The sequence below is a fragment of the Rhipicephalus microplus genome, unplaced genomic scaffold (assembly GCF_043290135.1).
Source record: "Rhipicephalus microplus isolate Deutch F79 unplaced genomic scaffold, USDA_Rmic scaffold_24, whole genome shotgun sequence".
In the NCBI taxonomy this organism is placed as follows: Eukaryota; Metazoa; Arthropoda; class Arachnida; order Ixodida; family Ixodidae; genus Rhipicephalus; species Rhipicephalus microplus.
The window spans coordinates 9,734,583-9,755,875 of record NW_027464597.1 but is presented as its reverse complement, the minus strand read 5'-3'; the positions used below and the strand labels follow the sequence as shown (position 1 = coordinate 9,755,875).

The 21,293-nt window shown below is 48.0% G+C and overlaps 1 protein-coding gene across 2 annotated transcripts; it reads left to right on the top strand.

Annotated features, from left to right (window-relative positions):
* The first annotated feature begins 3 nt into the window (after positions 1–3).
* Positions 4–20,399, top strand: LOC119181335 (transcription factor TFIIIB component B'' homolog Bdp1). Of its 2 annotated transcripts, none has more exons than XM_037432550.2 (6): positions 4–834; positions 1,847–1,949; positions 4,095–4,201; positions 5,777–6,167; positions 8,143–8,197; positions 17,528–20,399. In XM_037432550.2, exons 1-6 carry the CDS (start codon positions 401–403, stop codon positions 18,022–18,024), a joined length of 1,587 nt encoding a protein of 528 aa, XP_037288447.2. In that variant the 5' UTR covers positions 4–400; the 3' UTR covers positions 18,025–20,399. The 2 variants fall into 2 exon arrangements, with proteins under 2 accessions (XP_037288447.2, XP_037288446.2); XM_037432549.2 differs by having other exon boundaries at positions 17,513–20,399.
* The last annotated feature ends 894 nt before the right edge of the window (positions 20,400–21,293 follow it).

Below are 21,293 nucleotides of genomic sequence, written 5' to 3'. Positions count from 1 at the left end.
GCGTGCCAACGCCAACCTTCCTTGAGTGTCGCCGCCTCGGCAGCCTCGGGTCGGGGACTTCCGAATTTCTTGCTCTTTTTTACAAGCTCGTAGTCGCGCTGGGCAGAGTTTTCGCAGTTTCGTTATTTCAACTGCCGTACTGCTTTGCGTTGTACGTTCAACGCGACTGGCCGCGCATCGCTGAGCTACGCGACGGCGTGCACCTGACCGGTGAACTCGCCCCTGAAGCCGCGGTCGCAGCCACTTGACCGGACATGTCGTCGTCCCCACGCGTCCAAGCGTCACCGTGCGTAGTCGACTCCTTTTAGAGGCGTGCGTCTCGTTTTCGGTAAAGCATTTTACGGGAGCGCGGCGCCGTCTTACGATTCACACGTGGTAGTGGCGATAATCGTCCGCAATCATGTCGACGAGACGCTCCCGGATCCAGATCAAACCAAACTTGGGACGCAAGAGCGACGGCCCCGCGGGGTCGGGACAGCGGAAGCCGACACCGGCTGCCCCAGCGGCGGCGACCTCGGGTGCCGGTGACAGTGCCGCCGTCGGCACAACGACGATCGCTGCTGCGGCAGCGCCGGCACCTCACGAACCCAGCGCGGCGGACCAACCAGACGTCGCGAGTGTTCCGGAGCAGCCGGCAACGGTGCCGGTGGTTGAGGAGCCCACTCCGACCGCGGCGGCCCCACCAGAAGAGACACCTTGCGCCTCGGATGCCGTCGCGGAGACGCCAGCTGAAACTCCTCACGTCGCGGAACCAACGCGGCCCGAGCCCGCGGTCACCAAGTCGCCAATCAAGCGGCCGGCGCCCGTCATTCCCGCTTGCGCGTCTCCCGAAAAGTAAGTGCTCTCGTGGTCCTTCAACACCAGTACTTTACTGGACGGAAAGCCGCTCTGCCCCGAAGCGCTTCGTTGCGCTATTCGATGAATCGCGGAAGTGCTCAAGGTGATGCAATATTACGTGACTCGGGCCATCGACATTTGGCCATCTACTCTTTCGGAAATGTTTCTAATCGTGTGTGAACAGTCCGCACGACTAGTGCACGAAGGCTCGCCTGTTCGCTTTACACCGACTTTGAAGTGCTGGCCTCGAACTGGGTAGATTAATGTTAAAAAAAAAATAAACGTAGGAGAAGCAAACTATAATCTCACTGCGAATGTTTGTAAGGAATATGACTAGTAATAACAACACAATGGTTTTTATCATAACATAAAATCAAATTTTATCATCACACTTCATTATAAAATAAATTGTGTAAAACATGATATACAATCTTCAATTGAGAATTGCAATATCAGCCAATGTTTTAATGAAAGAATGTGAAGGAAAGAAGTGGAAATTGAAGTGCTCATTCTTGTTTAATAGACGAAATTACTTCTAATTGCTAAGGAGGTGAGTTAGTCAACTAACTTTATGAAAACAAATAAATTGATGCAGAGATACAACACACCAGCAAAAAGAGGTGCCTTAAACTGATTTTATAATCCAGGTTTGTTTGATCCTGCAGTGGTTTATGTAGATGCAATCCTTGTGTGTCTTCTTTCATGGCCTTATGTATATATCATGCTGATTGGTCACAAACATGTTTAGCTCACCAAGTTTGTTCTGCTTGTGCACGTCTCTACCGTTGTTGAATGCGCTGCTCTGTTCAGAGGTGGTTGCCACAAGTCAAAGGTTTTGGGATACAGTGTGAAGGAAACCACTGGAAGTTTCAGGTTACATGTTCGAAATGGAAACATCTTCACGTGGAGTGTCTCAAAGGGTACAGCAATTTGTGTTGGGTGTGGCGTTGTGTCGGACGGAAATGGTGCAGTTCATTAGTCCGAATTGCATTGAAACGTACGCTTGCAGGGTGGCCAGGCCATCTGAAACATTGGAGCCACTAACCCCCCAGGAGCCGGCAGCTACACCAAGTACACCGTCGGAGCCGCAGACTCGCAAAGGGGAAAAGCAGGTGAGATGATGTTTGTCAGGTTTGTTCGTGCGAGCAGCTTAAGCGGTGATGCAAGGCGACTTCGTTACTGTTTAGCTTGTACATTTCTCTGACATATGGAGTGCACATGCATGCTTTCAGAAAAGGTGTTGTGTAGATGTTAATGGGTGGTGGACACAGCAGATGCATGCTTGAGCCGATTTAGTCCAAGAACCACCTTTTAGCAGGCAGGCGATAAACTCGTAGTCACCATTAAAACCTCCTTCCACCAGTGGTATTACCTTACGGGGTGCTTTTGTGCAAGCATAGACTTGCATTCAATTCTAAATATTTGGGGCATGTTCAGTACAGTAACACACTAGTTTGACATTGTGCAATGATGAGTGAGTGACATGCTGTGGCTTCTTTTTTTGGCTATGTGTGTAGTGCCAAGTAAAATTTTGCTTGCTTAAGTCTACTACACGCTTAAAAATGCCTTAGCAACACTTGTGCAGCTTGCCATTGACCTCTGCAGGCGAGGTCAGGGTAAGGTCAAAGCAAAGTCACATTTCTCTTGGGGCATGTCTGCACTACTGACAGGGATTTTTTTAGAGGGATCAAAGACAATGGCACATCCAGTCAGTGGATTATTAGATTATGATTGTCTCCATTAGATTCGTAAATGTGCTGTTCTACAGGCGTGATCAACCTTGTAGTAGTGATTATACAAAAAAACTTCTTTTGGAACGCAATCCTGAAGATCGGGGTCTCATTGTTTACATTGCACGGTGAAAGTTGAAAGCCAATGTAGCTGCGCACTGCCGCAGATTGACGCTTTATTACCCCTTCAGTGGGGATGTGTACAGTTGTACTCAACTTTGCGGGCTAGTCACGCACTGCATGCTTTTCAATTCTTTTCAAACACAGTGTGCATATTTGTAAAGCGTTCTTGAGTGGACAACCAGCGCTAATTTAACTTGACTGAGCTGTGTATTACTGCAGTATATCACTTTGCTGGTAACACCACCATGTTCGACGATCATTTGACGTATTGCACTCCAGGGCCACCGTCAAGAGTATTATTTTTCTTCACCCAAAACAAATACAGCCAAAAAACAAAATGGACATGCATTTAGGGGCAAATGTTGAATTCTTTTTGTGCTCGAATTGAAGCTGATTTACTCTAGTATAAAATATTTCATTGCATGCTAATTAACATTATTTACAAAAACGAATAAAAACAACACATTTCTCCTTTTTTGGGGGGGACCTAATATTGAGTGTCTTGAAATCACCCTGTACGAACATGGCGTGTTTGTAGATAGTACATCATAACTGGCGCCCGAAAGGGATAAGCACCACCCGCGGAAATTCGATGCAACTTTCAAACTCTGTGAGAGATTCATTCCATCTGGCTCTCAAAGTGCAAAGTGCTTCTCTTCTGCTAACGTACGCACCAGAGCCTGTTGGAAAACATATAGCTTTGTTGTCCTTGTTTGAAATGTCACGTTTGGCTGCTTGTTGATGCCAGAATCTAATAAAAATATGGCTGGGACATTTAAGTTTTCAAGCGAAAGCGGCAGCGCAAATGTATATTCGTATGGCAAAATCTTAAATACACGGAAATGCATTGACGTCATGGAAATGAGTGAACATGACTGGATGGATTGCATGTGTAAATCCTCTTTGTAAGGGACACCGCCGTTTGTTGGGCAAGGCTTGTATTTTTTTGTTAGGTTATCAACGGTAGCTCTTCGCAGGCAGTGTTGGAATCTGTTACATCACAGGCCTACGCAGGAATTTATAGGCAGCAATGCCACCTGTGTTTTGTTTATATGTCTTTTAGCCTTTGCCATTTGTTTTAGAACAGCAGTGTAATTGTTGCCATTTTGGAAAAAACAATTGACTAATATGCCTAAAAGAATTATTAAAAAAATAATTCCTTGCAATATTAGTGTCTGTGGGATTACTAATTGGAAAAAGACTCTTCACAAGAGTTGTTTTTTCATTTTTATTTGGTAAGTGCACTTTCTCATCTGTAGCTGTGCTTGATGTCACGTTATTTTCATTTATTTTCCCATTGTTCTCTCTTCTGGCCTGACTTCCTTTCAAAAATTGTTGTGGCCATGTGCCACCAGATGTCGCGAAGCACCAACTCAGTGCTCCTTGGCATTCTGCTCTGTGCAGGTGCGGCGTCGCAGCAGGCGCCCCCCTCCCCGGAAGCCGCCCACAGACCGCAGCGCCATGACCATGCAGGACCTGATCTACTACAACCCGCCCGGGAAACCCATGCCGTACGTTCCTCTGTGAATCTCTCTATTCGCCACTGTCATTGACCCAAACACTTCTAACTTCTGAACGATGAAGTCCTTTCTAGCAACATTCGTTAAACCATGCACTGCATGAACACCACTGATGGGACACGTACGTGTTGCCTACAAAATTCCAAAACATAAAAAATTCCGGAGGTGTTACTCTGTCAGAAAAATTTGATTTGTGCATGCGTGATATACTAGTGTTTTTTTTTTTTAAGTTTTTATCGCATTGCACAATGCTCCCTCCCGACCTTTTCCTTTCTCCATGGCAGGAATTGGACCTTCATTCACGTGCTTAGCAGCACAACATATGCGTTGTTACGACGATGGTCACGCATTCATATCCCGATAACAATGAAAAGTAGCAATGTAAAATTATAAGTGAACTCGATAGAGGATCAGATTTTCATATCAGAAACTGCTCATCACCGCGAAGCTTGCGACACAGAAAGCATCGATTATTAAAAAAAGAAAAACACATACAAATCCACATTTTTTTGTACCTCGCGCATTTTTTAATTTTCTGTACCGCACAATGTGGCTTTGATATGTAGAGACCCGAGGCTTAAAATGGAGGCTAAGTGTGTCACTCAGGCAGAGTAGGAAAGCTACGTGTGAACATTAAATATCATTAGAACAAAAAAAATAAAAAAGCATAAAGATGAAGTGCTACCTCTGTTGCCAGTGGCTTTCACATCCTTGTAGCGTTTCTTTTTCCTCCTCCATCTTCTCCTAACGACATGACTTGAAAATTTATTTTAAATGCTTCCTGGACGGCAGTTTCCAACTTGCATCGTCTTCAGTTGGGCTCGCTGTTCTTCAACCCACTTCCCTTTGCTACTGTTTCGCAGGGACTGACAGGGAAGTGCATGATAGCGGTGGCCAAGCAAATAGAGTATCTGCTTTCAATGCGGGAGGTAGTGGGTTTCATTCTCAGTGCCACTGGTGTCCGCTCGTTTTTCTCGTGGAAAAGGGGGCAAGCGGGCCTTGTGCTCGATGTTTTGGGTATTCATTTCTCAAGGAGGTGGCCTCACATTTTTCATATCTCCTTCCCCCAAAGCCGCAGAGCTGTGCTTGCTTATTCACAGAAATAAGCGTCTTTTGTAACCTCAAAGCGCGACTTGTGCACAGTCGAACAGGAGTCGCCACGGCAACTCTGACCATATTGTTCATGAGGGCAAAGCATTTTGACTGCACCAGCTCTGCTGGATGTTAGGAATACTTTTGTTGGGCTTCTTGACTTGCATGTTTAAATATTGCTTGAAAACGTTTACAAATCTGACACTGAAGGTGCTAGTAAGCGAGAGTGTATACTTGTGGCAGTTGCGTATACACTCAAACATCGATATAATGAACCCGGATACAACAAAATATCACTTATAACGAAGCAAATGAAGAGTACTCTTGCAATCAACCTATTGCTAGGAATATATCTTCAGCGAATTTTTGCATATAACAAACTTATGCAGCTTAGTATAATGAGATTTGGGTGTATATCTGTATCTATTTCGTGCCGTTCAATCATTTGTGAAAGGTGCATGTTACTTCTTGCAGGGAGAAGCCATCTAAGACGAGCAAGGATAAGGCACCTGTGGAGACCGAGTCAGTTGCCGAGGCGGAGGAACAGCGGGTCGACGACGTGGTTGAACAGGAGGAGGATTCCGCAGACGTGGGTCCACGAGTTCGACTCGGTCCCAACGGCGAGATCACCCTGGACGAGGAAAGCTTGGTAATACGTCGGCCCGCTGTGCAGCCCTCTATGCGCGCCATCGTCTACGAGACCGGCGGCGAGACCAACTACGCTTCCTTCCGCAAGAACCCCAAGGGACGGAGCACGTGGACAGCGAAGCAGACTGCACAATTCTACAAGGCGCTGAGTGCCTGCGGGACCGACTTCACGCTCATGGCCAACTTCTTCCCGAAGCGCACGCGCCAGGAGCTCAAGGTGAGGAGACTGTGCTTTGGCATGGCCAACCACGAAACCTTAGACATGTCGCAGCGGAAGACCTCGTTGCCACGTTTATCGACCGACAGTGTCTTCGTGCTGTTATGCTGCACCAAAAATGTTTTTTTTTACTTTTACATGCAGTTTCGCAGCTGCGCAATACAGGAAAACTGCTTTTAGGGTAACGCTGTTGAACATATTGATAACAGTATTCAAATTTCATAGACTGAAATGGTGAACGCAAGTCCACTTGTCGAAAAAGTCAGTTTTGCTGCTGAGTTGAGACCATGAATGCTGTAGCGACAAAGTGGAACTTCATACAAAGTATTATTGATGTTTTGGGTTTGATATCCCACTATGGGGGACACCATAGTGTAGTGATTTGGGAAATTCTACCATCTGGTGTTCTTTGTGTGCACTGATATCACGCGGAGCTCCACTATTTTGCCTACACCGAGATGCGACTGTGGTGGCCGGGGGTTGAACCCGCCATCTTCAGGTCAGCAGCCAAGCTCCTTAACCACTGATCCACCATTGTAGACTTATTGAAAGTAAGGGTGGCCACTCGCTCCGTTACGAAAGTGAGTCAAGTGACTTTCGTGCTGTCTGTGGCTTTAACGCACACTTTTGCAACGAGAGCACGGTCCTTACAAAAAGATGAGTGTCGTGCTAATCCCCCCTGAAACAGGCTGCGAACAAGACCACAGGTGACAATGCCTGTTTGGTCAAAGCACGCGCTTCCTGCCTGAGGTATGCAGCCCGTCCTCCTGTTCCTATTTTTTTATATATATTGTCTATACATTACTGCTAGCCTCTAGATGAGGTTCCAAGCAGGAGTGGAAGTAACAAGTACAAAACTAAGTGAACAAAATGCAACCATCCTGTCGCACAAATCTGCAAGAACGAGAAAAAAGAATGTTCCTGAAGACTAGAGACGAAGCACATACACAATGTTTCACGCTGTGGTATGCTCAAAGTGAGTGCAGAAACAAGTGACAACTTTTCATGTACGAGAAAAACGAAAACAAAAAGTAAGGGCACTACAGACACTTCACATCAACTGAAACTAGTTTAACAAATGGGTTATAGTGGGCTATAAAAAAAGCAAAAACGCCCCGCCGCAGTGGTCTAGTGGCTGAGGTACTCGGATGCTGACCCGCAGGTTGCGGGATCGAATCCCGGCTGTGGCGGCTGCATTTCCGATGGAGGCGGAAATGTTGTAGGCCAGTGTGCTCAGATTTGGGTGCACGTTAAAGAACCCCAGGTGGTCGAAATTTCCGGAGCTCTCCACTACGGCGTCTCTCATAATCATATGGTGGTTTTGGGACGTTAAACCCCACAAATCAAAAAGCAAAATCAGTGTAAGGCAGCATATAGGCAACGTTTGAAACTAACTAGTCTTAAAAAACTGCATGGTTGAAATTTTCGTAGGCCTTCATACGACATCCATCTTAATCATACTGCAGTTTTGGGACATAAAACTTCAGATATTATTAGTAATCTTTCTGATTTACCAACGTTTTCCTGAAGAGTTTGATGGAACTGCTTTATGGAACTGCTTTAATTTGACTTTCACAAGTGGCCGAAATTTCCGGAGCTCTCCACTACGGCGTCCCTCATAATCATATGGTGGTTTTGGGACGTTAAACCCCACAACTCAATCAATCAATAATTTGACTTTCAGGAAATTATACGGTTATACTTATTTTCTGGGAGTTTGAATATTCGCACACCCCTAGTGACGATTCCCTCTCACTTTTTGAGCAACTGGCTCTAGTGGTCCTGCATGGCAAGGCGGTAGTAGTCCGAGGCGTGGTGCTGGTTGGGAAAGTTGTTTGCATGCATGTGTGTGTTGTGTTCATCTGACATATTGTCTACAAAGTGCTCACTTCTCTGTGTGTTCCTGAGTGCTCTGTGTGTTCCTGAGTGCTTTGTGTGTTCTCTGAGTGCTCACTTCTCTGTGTGTTCCTTGCAGAACAAGTTCAAGCGAGAGGAACGCCGCAACCGAGAGCTTATTGACCGCACCATCAGTAAGTGGAGCTTCGATCGTGTCTGTCCGTGTTACCCAAATACCATTGCATTGTCTACTGACTGTCTAGCTGAAACAGCAGTTTGGATATGGCAAACAAGCAAGTGAGGGGTGTAGATCATTCGATCTTGATCACGTCCATAAATCGTGAAATACCAGAACAAACTGTCAGCTAATAAGGCAGTAATGGTGGCTAGTTGGTACGTCTTCGTGCTTGCGATGCACTGCAGGCTACGAAAAAAAAAAAAAAAAAAGAGGTGAGAGTTTCTCTCCCCTGTAATGGGAAGGGTATAGACCAGACCGGGAGGTGCAATAATGAGACTAATTAATAAGAGCATAAATACAGTCAAATCTCATTAATTCAAACTTCCGGTTAATTCGAACTCACAATGAGGTCCTGTCAAAGCTATGTGTATTCCAATGGGCGAAAACGCCCGGTAATTCGAACGCCTAAACACTTCTGGTGGTTAATTCGAACGTACCGCGCTCCGAAAATGCTCTCAACACCCTGTTCAATCCCACAGCGGCACCTGCGACACCTCAACGCTGCGCTCTCTCAAATGCCGATCTGCGACGCGCCCGTGTCACACTTTTCCCTTTTCCGTTCCTGCCACATAAAGACCCTTCTTCTTCGAACTCCAGGCATGAAGATAGAGAGGAAATAAAATAGAAAGCTGTCACTGGATTGAATGAATGTGTTGTTGCAGGAAAGCAAAAAGGCACTACTTTCTGCAGCCCTTGCCCCTTGCGGGAGCACGGCTCTGCGCCTTGAGGGAGCACGGCTCTGCGCCTTGAGGGAGAGGGGGTTCTCAAACGCACCGATGGCATGGTTCCCCTTTACCGTTCCTGCCACATAACCCTTCTCCTCTCACTGACGCGCACGAAGAGAGCAAAAAAAAAAAAAAAGAAAGCTGTCAAGGAGTGTTGGTTTTCTCTCAAGTGCAAATCTGCTTCTCTCCGCGTGGAGACGCTCCTCCTTTCTCGTCACGTGCTGGCCATGCTGCGGCTGCGTAGTGGAGAGCGGGACGCTCCGTTACGCAGTCGTTGTAATCTTTAGAAGTGTCAGCGCTGGATGTTTCCGTACGCAACTTCTCTTGCTAGGAGGATGCTGAAGCCGAAGTAGAAATGCTTTGCAAGCTGCGTGCGAAATCGATTGACTCTCTGCAAGGCAAACGTGTGTAGATGCGCATCACCAATTAATTCAATTACTAACGGATGTCCTGTGATTTGTGAATAAATGTAGGTCCTCTGACATTTCCCCCTCGTGTGTTGTTAGCTCAAATGCACATGCGCCACTGCATGTAGAGCCCTCCGTTTATTTAGCTTTCATTAATTCGAACTTCTTTTATTCGAACAAATTTTCGGGCCCCTTCGAGTTCGAATTATTGAGATTCAACTGTAATTGATTTGATTGATATGTGAAGCTTCACTTCCCCAAACCACTGTTTCATTATAAGCGACGTCGTGGTGGAGGGTTCCAGAAATTTCGACCACCTGGATCTTTAACGTGCACCCAAATCTGAGCACATGGACCTACAGCACTTTCGCCTCCATCGAAAATGCAGGGGCCGCAGCCGGGACTTTATCCCGCAACCTGCGGGTCAGCAGCCGAGTACCTTAGCCACCGCGGCGCAGCAATTATGCTGTGTCACTTCTGATCCATACTGGTCATTTGGCTTTTCACTACGGAGAATGCAAGTGCACAGCAACGTTACCCGACAATAAAGTTTTGACGCGATCTTTCGATCGGACTGAGAGAAAAATTACAAAAGTTTTTTAGATGCATATCAGTGAAGGGTGTGTTAGCACTCCTTCGATTGCACCTTCTCTCACAAAGAAATTACCGTTATAAGGGGGTTTATTGAATAAAACCAACTGCTTGGTTCAAGAGGCGTCAGTCACTGTCACGAGTTCAGCTCTTCGTCGTAGTCGTCTTTCAGGTGCTCCAACTAGATACCGTCTCTCTCCCACTTCCCCACTACATTTGCCCCTGTGGTGAAGAGGAGCCATCCTGGCGACTCACGGCGAAGCAAGCACAAGGGGATCATAGTAAGGTTTTAAGCGGCTGATGTGGACTGTCTCACGACCACGGCATCGTCTGTCCTCGGCAAGTGTCACTGGTTCGACGCCGTAGTTGACCGGTGACGTGCATTGAACGATGCGGTACGGACCATTGTACTTGGGTGCAAACTTTCGGGAGAGGCCGGGGGACTGGAATGGGACCGAAAGCCATACAAATGAGCCTACGGGGAAGCTGTGAGCAGGCTTGTCTTGGTCGAGTCGTTCTTTTTGGAGACCTTGTGCGACGGACATAAAGGAACGCGCTAATTGGCGGCACTCTTCGGCACACTGAACAAGTTCGGAGGCTGGGCGGTAAGTAAGTATCGTGTCAAGCGTAGAAGAGGGCTCACGTCCGTACAGTAGAAAAAAAGGTGAAAACCCAGTAGTTGCTTGGGTGGCCGTATTATATGCATACGTCACGAAAGGGAGCACCAAGTCCCAATTAGAATGGTCGGAGGATATGTACATAGAAAGCATATCACCGAGCGTGCAGTTAAAGCGCTCTGTCAAACTGTCTGTGGGTGATAGCTTGCAGTGGTGCGATGAATAATAATGCACTCACTGAGAAGCTCCTGGACGACTTGCGATAGAAACGCACGCCCATGGTCGCTAAGCAGCTCACGAGGCGCGCCATGGCGAAGGACAAAGTTACGCAAGATAAACAAGGCGACATCACGAGCAGCAGCGGCTGGCAAAGCGGCGGTTTCAGCGTAACGGCCACAATAATCCAGCGATTTCCCGCAGGAGTACAAGGTGGTGGGCCGTAGAGGTCGATGCGGATTCTATCAAACGGCCGAGCTGGACACGGCAATGGTTGTAATTCGCCAGAGGCATGACAAGTTTTCCGTCGCTGACACTCAGTGCAGAAGCGTATGTACTTGCGAACGTACGAGTGCATTCCACGCCAGAAAAATCGCTGACGAAGGCAATCGTATGTTTTCAAAACGCCAGCGTGCGCGTTTTGAGGGTCTGCGTGGAAGTACGCACACATGTTAGAGCGCAAATGGCGAGGTATAACAAGAAGCCATTTCCTACTATCCGGCTGATAGTTGCTACGGTACAACATGGCATCCCGTATTGCATAATGGGGAACTTGCCGACCAAGTGCACGAGGTAGACGCTGGCGTGGTGTCACCGAAGACGAGGAGAGAACGTCGATGAGCGAGGCTATCTAAGGGTCCTTGCGTTGTTCCGAAGGCATGTCAGCGGTATCGATGCTGCCGATGGTAGCTTCGGCGAAGGAAACAGGTGCAACGGCTGATGGAAAAGGCGAATGAGAAAGAGCATCTGCGCCGGTGTGCTTGCGGCATGAGCGGTAAATGACGTGAATATCAAATTCCTGTAAACGTAGCGCCCAACATCCAAGCCGGCCCGAAGGATCCTTCAATGAAGTGAGCCAACAGAGTGAATGGTGATCTGTAACTACATCGAATGGGCGTCCATATAAGTAAGGACGAAATTTTTGTAATGCCCAAACAACGGCCAAACATTCCTTTTCGGAAACCGAGTACTTGTGCTCTGCCTTGGTTAGGGTGCGACTGGCATACGCAACTACATACTCTGAGAAGCCAGGTTTGCGTTGAGCAAGGACAGCGCTAAGTCCTATGCCACTGGCATCCGTGCGCACCTCGGTTGGAGCAGTAGGGTCGAAGTGGCGTAAAATAGGTGGTGAAGTAAGAAGATGGCGTAATGTTGCAAAAGCATCATCGCATGCTGGCGACCAATCAGAGAGGTGTCCATCGCCAGAGATCAGCTGTGCCAGTGGTGGGATTATCGAAGCAAAGTTCTTCACAGAGCGGTGAAAGTAAGAGCATAGTCCGACAAAGCTGCGGAGCGCTTTCACGGTCGTAGGCTTCGGGAACTCAGCGACAGCACGAAGCTTCTCTGGGTCTGGGAGGACGCCCTGTTTTGAGGCAACGTGGCCAAGTATTGTGAGCTTCCGAGCTCCAAAGTGGCTCTTCTTGGTATTTAGTTGAAGGCCTGCGCTCGTGAGGCAGCTCAAGACTTCGCTGAGACGTTGGAGATGGCTGTCGAAATCGGGGGAGAAAACAACGACATCATCCTAGTAGCATAGGCATGTCTTCCATTTTAGCCCACGCAAGACGCTATCCATCATCCTTTCGAATGTGGCTGGCGCATTACAAAGGCCGAAGAGCATTGAATTAAATTCGTATAGCCCATCGGGCGTCACAAAAGCAGTTTTTGGACGATCTGATGGTGCCATGAGGACTTGCCAATAACCGGACCGTAGGTCTAGTGATGAGAAGAATTCAGCACCTTGCAAGCAGTCCAGTGCATCATCAATGCGCGGCAAAGGGTATACGTCTTTAATCGTGACTTTGTTTAAACGGCGGTAATCGACGCAAAAGCGAATCGAGCCGTCTTTTTTTCTCACAAGTACCACAGGTGAAGACCAGGGACTGCTGGACGGCCGAATGACGCCACGTTGAAGCATGTCGGCCACTTGCTCGGTGATTACACGACGCTCCACAGGAGATGCACGGTAGGGACGCTGTCGCAGAGGCGCTTGGGAGCCGGTGTTAATCTGATGCACAACGGTGTGCGTTCGGCCTAAGGACGTCTGCTGGCAATCGAACGAGCCGCGAAACTGGTGAAGAAGTTCTAGAAGTTTTTCACGGTGTGGTTCTTCAAGTTCGCCATCAATTGAGGGGCCAAACAAATTATTATTTTCGTGGACAATCGAATGGGCAGATGGCGTCAATGCATTAAGCTGCAAATCACTTTCACCGTCAAGGTCGAAGATGGAGGAAACGTCTAAGTCTTGGAATGTTCCAATACATTCTCCGCGACGCAAGGGATTTGTGACAAACAAATTGATAGCGCCCGCCAAAATATCTAGAACTGCAAACGGCAACGCTAGGCTCTTGCGACTTTGGAATGTTTGGGAAGGCGTAAACAACACTGCAGGCTTAGACACATCGGCACAAGATACGGGAACAAAGGATGCGCTAGTCGGTGGTATGTCGATGTCTTCCGCGACAAACAGCTTGTTCAACGGAAATTCCGGAGACGAGGCACACAACGCAGAGAAGGCCACTTCAGCACGAGCACAGTCGATAACCGCATGATTACAAGACAGAAAATCCCAGCCGAAGATCACATCATGAGAGCACGCCTGTAGCACAAGAAACTCAACGGTATAGAAAACATCTTGGATGAGAACGCGGGCGGTACAGGCAGCTGATGGTCGAATATGGTGAGCACTGGCAGTACGGAGGGACAACCCCTTTGGCGTCGTGGTAACCTTCCGAAGCAGGCGGCAAAGTTTTAAATCAATTACTGAAACGGCAGCACCAGTGTCCACAAGCGCAAGTGTACGGTAACCATCCACAAAAACGTCGATGAGGTTTGTCGGAGAAATGCGAGGACTTGATTCTTTCGACGACGACGCAGTTCGTGCCTCTGGAACTGCGGCATCTAGTTTTCCGCGTCTGAAGGGCAGGGTCGACGGCACATGGACGACAGGGAGCGACGTCGGGGAGATGGAGATCGGTGGCTGACTGAGGGAGGGCGGTCGGGTGAAGAGGATCCTTGTTGACGTGCCGTGTTGTTAAAGCGCCGAGAGCCCTGCGACGATCTTTGCATGTTGTCGCTCTGAACGAGAGGGCGGCGGCGGCACAAGCAAGCCACATGTCCTGCGTAACCGCAATAGCAAATCGGGCGGTTGTCTGCGGTGCGCCACTGATTCGGAAACGCCGCAATCAGCCGGCTGGACGGAACTGGTGATGACCGAACAGAGACCGGTGAGGTAGCATAAGTGGGCTGTCGAGGTGCTCTGGCTGCAACGACTTGCGCATACGTCAAGGGTGCGGCCTCCAGAGCTGGTAAAGGCAAAGCGTCCGCTACCTCATCTTGTATGACGTGCCTTATGGCCGGGGCCAGATGATCTGGGGCCAAAGGATGCGTTTGTGCTGGCTCGGGCGTGCTCGATAAAATGGAGAGCTGCCGAGCGACCTCTTCACGCACGAACTGCTTTATGCGAGCCAACATGTCGTTCTGGTCTCTGAGAGTCAAGGCCGTGATCGAATCACGTTGTTCCAGAGAGTGCCGTGTTTGGGCGCGTTGCTTTCGCAATTCGTCAAAACTCTGGCACAAGCTGACGAGTTCGGCAATGGTTTGTGGGTCCTTGGCTAACAACATTTGAAATGCGTCATCGCATATGCCCTTGAGGATTTGTTTGATTTTGTCGGCTTCGAGCATCGCTGGGTTTACCGGCTTGCACAAGTCAACAACGTCTTCAATGTAGCTGGTAAATGTCTCTCCTGGCTGTTGAGCGCGCTCACGAAGTCGTTGTTCTGCGCGGAATTTTCGCACAGCAGGGCGGTTGAAGACTTGCGAAAAGGAGGCCTTGAATGAATCCCAGCTGGCAATGTCGGCTTCGTGATTGCGCAACCAGAGACTAGCGACGTCGGACAAGTAAAAGCTTACATAGGTCAGCTTAGCCGCATCGTCCCACTTGCTCGCTGCGCTCACCTTGTGGTAAGTAGCCAGCCACTCCTCAACGTCTTGGCCGTCAGTGCCGCTGAAGATCGGTGGCCGATGCAGTGGCCACACGCCGGGACATGTAGAGGCGGGAACTTGCGAGGTACCTTGGGTGGAGGGTTCTTCCGGCATTGCTGGCACTGCAGGTAAGGTGCGACTTCATAGTTCCAGCTTCGAAGACTACCGAGCACTCCCACCAGATTATAAGGGGGTTTATTGAATAAAACCAACTGCCTGGTTCAAGAGGCGTCAGTCACTGTCACGAGCTCAGCTCTTCGTCGTAGTCGTCTTTCAGGTGCTCCAACTAGATACCGTCTCTCTCCCTCTTCCCCACTACATTGTATTTACTCGATTCTACCGCGCCCTCGATTGTAACACGCACTCGGCTTTCACAACGAAAAAAAAAAGTAAGACATCGATTGCAACGTGCACCCATTTTTCTCGTTGGCCCGCACGATCACACTATTCGGAAAAACGACTCCTTTTGGAAGCGTCTTCCGTTTAAATATGAGGTACGGGGGAAGCTTGTGCCTATCTGACGTGAAATGGAGCATTGCCGTCACTCTTTTTACCGTGGCCCGATGTCAGCATGCGAACTTGCTTTGCCCCCTTCTTCTCGACGGTTGTGGTGCCAGTCATGTCGAAGTAAAGAGGCGTCTGATCGGCATTCCCGATTTGCCCAAGCAGGTAGCCGTTGTTGTGCCGCAAGTTTAGGACGGACCTCTGAAAACTGTGAAGCTTTTCTTCGTACTCCTCCCGCAAGTTTTGGCGCATGCCCGTTCACTTTTGGAGGGAAAAGCCTTTCCTCTTCATAAAGTTAGTTAGCCAGCACCTGCTCGCTTTGAACTGGCTCCGCGTTAGCCTTTTTTCTAAAGCTAACTGCATAGCCCGCACTTAGAACAGTTCTGTCGTCACGGGCCGCTGTGCCGCTCGCTGCTCAAGCACATACTCGGCGAGCAGCTCTTCACTTTGCGGAAACCGACCCTGCTGTGGTCTACTGAAGCTTTTGAATGAATCTTTGACAATCTTCTGCTTTTGTTTCCGCCAGTCCCACACACACGTTTCGGGAACTCCGAACGACCGCGGTGCGGCCCGATTTCTGTCTGTTTCGGCACATGCGATGGCTTTTCTTTTAAAAGCGGCATCGTTGTACACTCGTCAAGTTTCTGGAGTCGGCCCTTCCATGCAGTCGATGCTAATGAACTACATGATGACGAACTCCTCAGTACACGTACGAAGTGCCGCACATGGGAAACACATTGGCAGGAATGGCCGACGCGCCATGCCGAAGCACGTAGGGGGCGGCCATTTTGAAAATGCCGATGGCAATAGAATGACTGTATTCATTTTTTTTCGCACTCGGTTTTAACGCGCATGCGATTTATGAACTCGCTTAACCGGAAAAAAGGTGTGCGTTAGATTCAAGTAATTACGGTAGCTTTTTGAAGGAAACCGTATCACTGCAGTAAAATTGTTTGATCCCCAGATATCTTTCTTTTTCGTAGTCTGTTCTTTATCACTGAATTCACCTCCCATTTTATCTTGTACGTAAGACTGTTTACCATCAAAGTCAAGTATTTTTCAGTTGCGCTGCGCTTGTATTGTCTCTTGTTGTTTTGTTTTTTTCCCCCGTACCCTGCAACGTGTCACAAGCATAAAGTGAAAGCACTATATATTTAATATGGAATGCCGGGCACCCTGTTACTGCTCATTGCATTACCATAGGTAACATAGTGGGGCATAAGGACGAAATAACAATGTGGCGTCATACAATTGCAAATTGCGCAATTATTGTGTCGCTAAGTGCTTTCAACCTGTTACACAGGGCTCAGCCATAATTCTTTATTGTCATCAGCTTCAGCACAGGGTGCACACAATGCCTTACAGATACGTTGTGGGTACCGCGCTTGTACACAGAATATTTGCATAACGGTTCAGTGGGTGATTCCTTTACAAAATTGATTAATGGCATAGTGGTCACCTTGCAAGTATACTATTATTAGGTGCCTCAAGAGTTCTCGAAGGCCTCTCTTCCAGCTACAGCTGGGACTGTGCATTCTGTGCAGGCCTGGGCATTTTTTTTCTTCTACAGCGGCCATGTTTTTAAAGTGAGTAAAAGAAGTTCAGTAATGCAGCTTGATGGTCGAGTTGCTTCCTTAGGTTCAAAAAAGGAAATAGTGCTTGTGAAATGCAGACAGAAATGGAAAACAACTGGACAGAGTTCTGTACTTACAACTGAATGTTTGATGTGGGCCTCCTTCGGTAAACATTTGGCTGCGAGTCTAGCACTTGTTTTGTCTGGTTGTCCTTCAACACTGTGCGTTTTTTATTATCGCTGGTAAAAAGAAGTGCTGACATGCACCTCCATAGCAAGCGTTCATCTGTTGGAGCGTCTACAGCCAAACTGTGTTGTTGTGAAAACTTTGTTTGTACCTAACTACAGCCATCTTAATGAGTCAGTTGGAAGCATTGAATATAGTCGGTAACACAGGTCGGCGAACTCTCTCACACTCAGATTCAACCTCAAGTCTGAGTGAGTCCGCCTTAGTAATATTTTGGCAAGGCCTAAGTCCGAGTGAGTGAAATTGAAAAAAATTTGCTGGAGTTTCTGAGCTAGTCTGCCTGAGAAAAACTTTTGCGAGTCCGACTGGTCCCCAAGACAAAATTATATTTTTTAAGGTAGTCTGAGTGAGCTCCACCTTTTATTCTGACCTGTGGTGGATAAGCAGTGCTGGTCGGTTTACGAAAATAGCCCATCATTTTGCAGACGACCCCACCCAGTATTACATTGATGACCTGAAGCTAGAGTCCGACGACCCTGACGAGCCCGAGAGGGCACAGCCCGCCCCCAAGCGTGGGAGGGGCCGCAAGCGCAAGGCTCCGCCCACCGAAGATGGCGGCGTTCGGGAAGAAGTGGTCGAAGAGGAGGTGGTGCACGAAGAAATCATTCTGCCGGAGGAGCCGGAAACCGAACAGACCACAGACGAGACGACAGGGCCTGCCACTGTGGGAGGGAGTTCTGCTGTGACAATGGGACCGTGCGTGTCCGGTGGTGTTGCCCCCGTGGTGGGCGGACCGACGCCTCCGCTGCGGCTGCAGGCCGGCCAGCTGGTGTTCTACGCCAGCCGGACACAGGAGCAGGTCGTGCACGTGTTTGTCGTGGCGCCACCTCAGGCGGGTGCGAGCAGCGAACTGGCCGCTCGCCTCAGCAGTCCGCCTTTACAGCGTCCTGCCGCGACGGCCTCGCCCTCCGCTGCTTCTTAGTGCTGCTCCAACGGATGTGTTCAGTGTGTATGTGCGCACTCTCGGGGATGACCTTGTGTGGTGTCGTGTCTTGGTGCACTCTGTCGGAGTGTGGCACGTGCCGCGGTGGATGTTCTGCGTCCATGCCTAGGTGTGAACCCAGACCGTTCACGGCGTGCACGTTTGGACATGTGCCGTTGCTCACGCTTGGCATAGAAGTTGGGCATCTGTGCGTGCGCATTTGGGTGTGGTGCAGTGCCCTGGATGTTAGACTCGGCCTGGTGCGGTGGTCTGTTGGAGCGGATAGTGCAGCGCAGTGAGAGGTGTGCCAGTTCTTCTCTGGTTGTACTCCCTGCAGCATCCTACGCTCTTCCAAAGGCATGTCTCAGTGAAGGTTAAGCGATGTGCTCTTTGGCAGTGCCAGTGCAATTTTGCCACACTGTTGCCTTTCATGTGACTGAACTGACTCGGCTAGGTGTGTCTTGTCGGATTTACTAGCATTTCCAGGCTCTGTGGAAAAACAACTGCCACTCATACTTATCACCATGTGACCCGTCTCATCCCATTCGATGGAGGACAGCGAGCAAATGCACAAAGAGACTGTGTTCTTCACAGACTGCAATGAATGAGCCTCACTGCGCTTCCCAAAACAGAAGCTAATCAACCAAAGCCATTTACACTTCTTAAATAGCCGCTATCTTGCATGAAATCAGCACGGAGGTCACATGGCAATATTACTTTTATGTATATACGCGACAGTCGGGCATTGCTATTCATTGCCGATCCTGTCAGCCTAACGACGGCTACTTGCTAGACGCCCTGTCTTTTTTTGTTTTTGAGGAGTTTACACATGACGCTGCGCATCTGTTCCATGTGCTCTATGGAAACTTACAAGAGGCATTGTTTCTTTTAGAAATGCGAATGTTTTTGTGAATCGTGTTGACGTAAGCGAGGACTGATTGTGCTTGACAAAGAAGTGTCCTCGGCATCTTTTAGTATCGTTTTGTAGAAACTTTTTTTGGATGAGAGCAAGTTCCTGTAGAGATTGTATGCTGGGTGAAAGCGCTCATATACTTAGAATATTTACACGCTATTTATTCTGGAACGAAGGTTCATGTATGACAAGTGGGCATTGTGGCAAAGTGCAACTAGCCGTCCTAGATAGCTGCCTGAATTTAGCACACTGCACTTGATTGTACACTTAATGAAATAATGTTGAAGCATTTGATGTATATAACGCATGGAATGTATAGTTTCAACAAGCACTGTTTGACGATGATGGCTGGAGTTGATTTTGCATTGTAGAGATGCCAAATCGATGAGAAAGGCATCTTTTCAAAACTTAGAAATTAAGGCAGTGGGACATATGAATTCATTTTTTTCCCCTGCAGAATCAGTGAGTCATCTGAAAGAGTCGCATGTGAAGCTGTAGACTCAACTATTGAAAGCTTACTAGCCTTTTTTTTTTAGATTGAGTTGTCTTGTACTTTGGGTTCCTGTGGCAGTCGCCGTATGTTTGGCTGTCTTGCACTTTGGGAGGCTGCTAAGCTGGTGGCAAACATTAGGGGCTTTGAAATGCCAGTGGCACACTAATCTATGTAAAGTTCAAAATGTTGACTTTGGTTGCATACTGAGGTGCGTCCTTTCTTACTTTCATCTGAGTGGAACTTGCCATGTTTAACTGTGGCCACTGTTTAAGTAGCCGCCAATTACGATAGGCGTAAGAATGGCCAGTTGCAAAAATGCAGTGCACATGGCGATTCGAGAACAGTGAACCCCTTTTAACGCTGCCAGATGAGGTGGCAAGAGAGGCTTGGCACACACAAACCGTCTTGTGTGTCCCGTGCACCCATCTTGCAAGCGTGACTGCTAAACAAATTCATTGCAAATAATTATCAGTTTTGCTAATATCACTGAATGGGACCTAAACCAGTTACAGCAGGCTTGCTGCCAGTACTGGGCTGATTTGAGTGTCTCCAAAAGGCTTAACATAGGCAGCCTAGTCAAGCAACCACCTTGATTAACAGTCTGGCAACCTTGAACTGCTGCGACAGACTGCGCGTCCTGCTTAGCGTTCGAGGGGCGGCAGGCCTGTTGTGTGTGTCTGGCGTGTCACTACACCTTGGCATGTATAAATATCCAAGCAAGCAAAAGAGCAATACAATCTTCTGCCTCCCTGATAAAACCTTTATGTGAAATTTTTCAACGTAATCATCGAAACCGCTGTGGCTCAGATAAGCTGGTATTGTGCACCATATGTTACCAGAACTGTTAATGTGAGCTTTAATGAAACTATGTATCACCACTGCATGTTGCTGCACTGGGTAGAAAATGGTTCCTGCACAATTCCTGCGAGACGCTCAAATAAACTCCCTTCTATCAAGTGGTCTATGAAACGTGGTGCGTTTCAAATGCTGACACTTTCTCATAAGCTGAAAGTGTGGTCTCTGAGATTAGTTTCTGTGAAGCGGCTGCCAACATGTCCAATTTTGGCAGCACATATGAGGTGCTGCTGAGAGTCTGTACACTGAGCGTTAAAACATTATTGTGTCCCTGAATGAGCTGCGTCTGCAAATATTTGGACTGATTAGTTGCCCAGATACACTAGATGTCATCACAAAGCTAGACCTTTTTGTAATCCAGGTGGCACAATCATAGCAAACCTAAACATTCTCAAAACTGCTTCCATTTTTTCATAATATCTCATTGCAGTTTCATGAGTAAATTCAAGATGTGACACATGCTAGTAGTACACTAGTATATTGACAGTAGTGCCGCTAGAGGTGCTCAATAAAAGTTGTCAAAGAATGGTGCCAGGAACCGTGTGTTACTGAAAAGTGTGTTACTTGCACCCTTCCTTCAACAATTCACTCTGAGCAGTTCCCTCTATTGTTCAAAGAAGGTGCAGCACATCTTGTTAGTTGCGTGCATCGTGTTACACTCAAGCTGTCGCTCATAGTAGTGTTACTTAGTAAAAGTTATCTGGAGATGGAGAGCTATTGTTACCTGTGCGATATGTCTGCACTGCTGCGACACTTTTTTGTTTTTTTGAGATTGTACAATCCACCTGCGTTGAGACCACCTTGCAAGGCCAATCTGTCACCTGTGACAGCACAACAGAAGGTCTCAGCATGGTGGGGTTGTCCCCCCTCCAGTCTGACACCTGTGCTGGCCTGGTGCTCCTTTGTCATGTCATCGCCACTTGTTCAGCAGCAACTCTCTCACCTGACCACATTTCTCGTGGAAAATTTTTTTCGCAAAGTGTGCGGACAAAAACGAAAAGCTAGGCC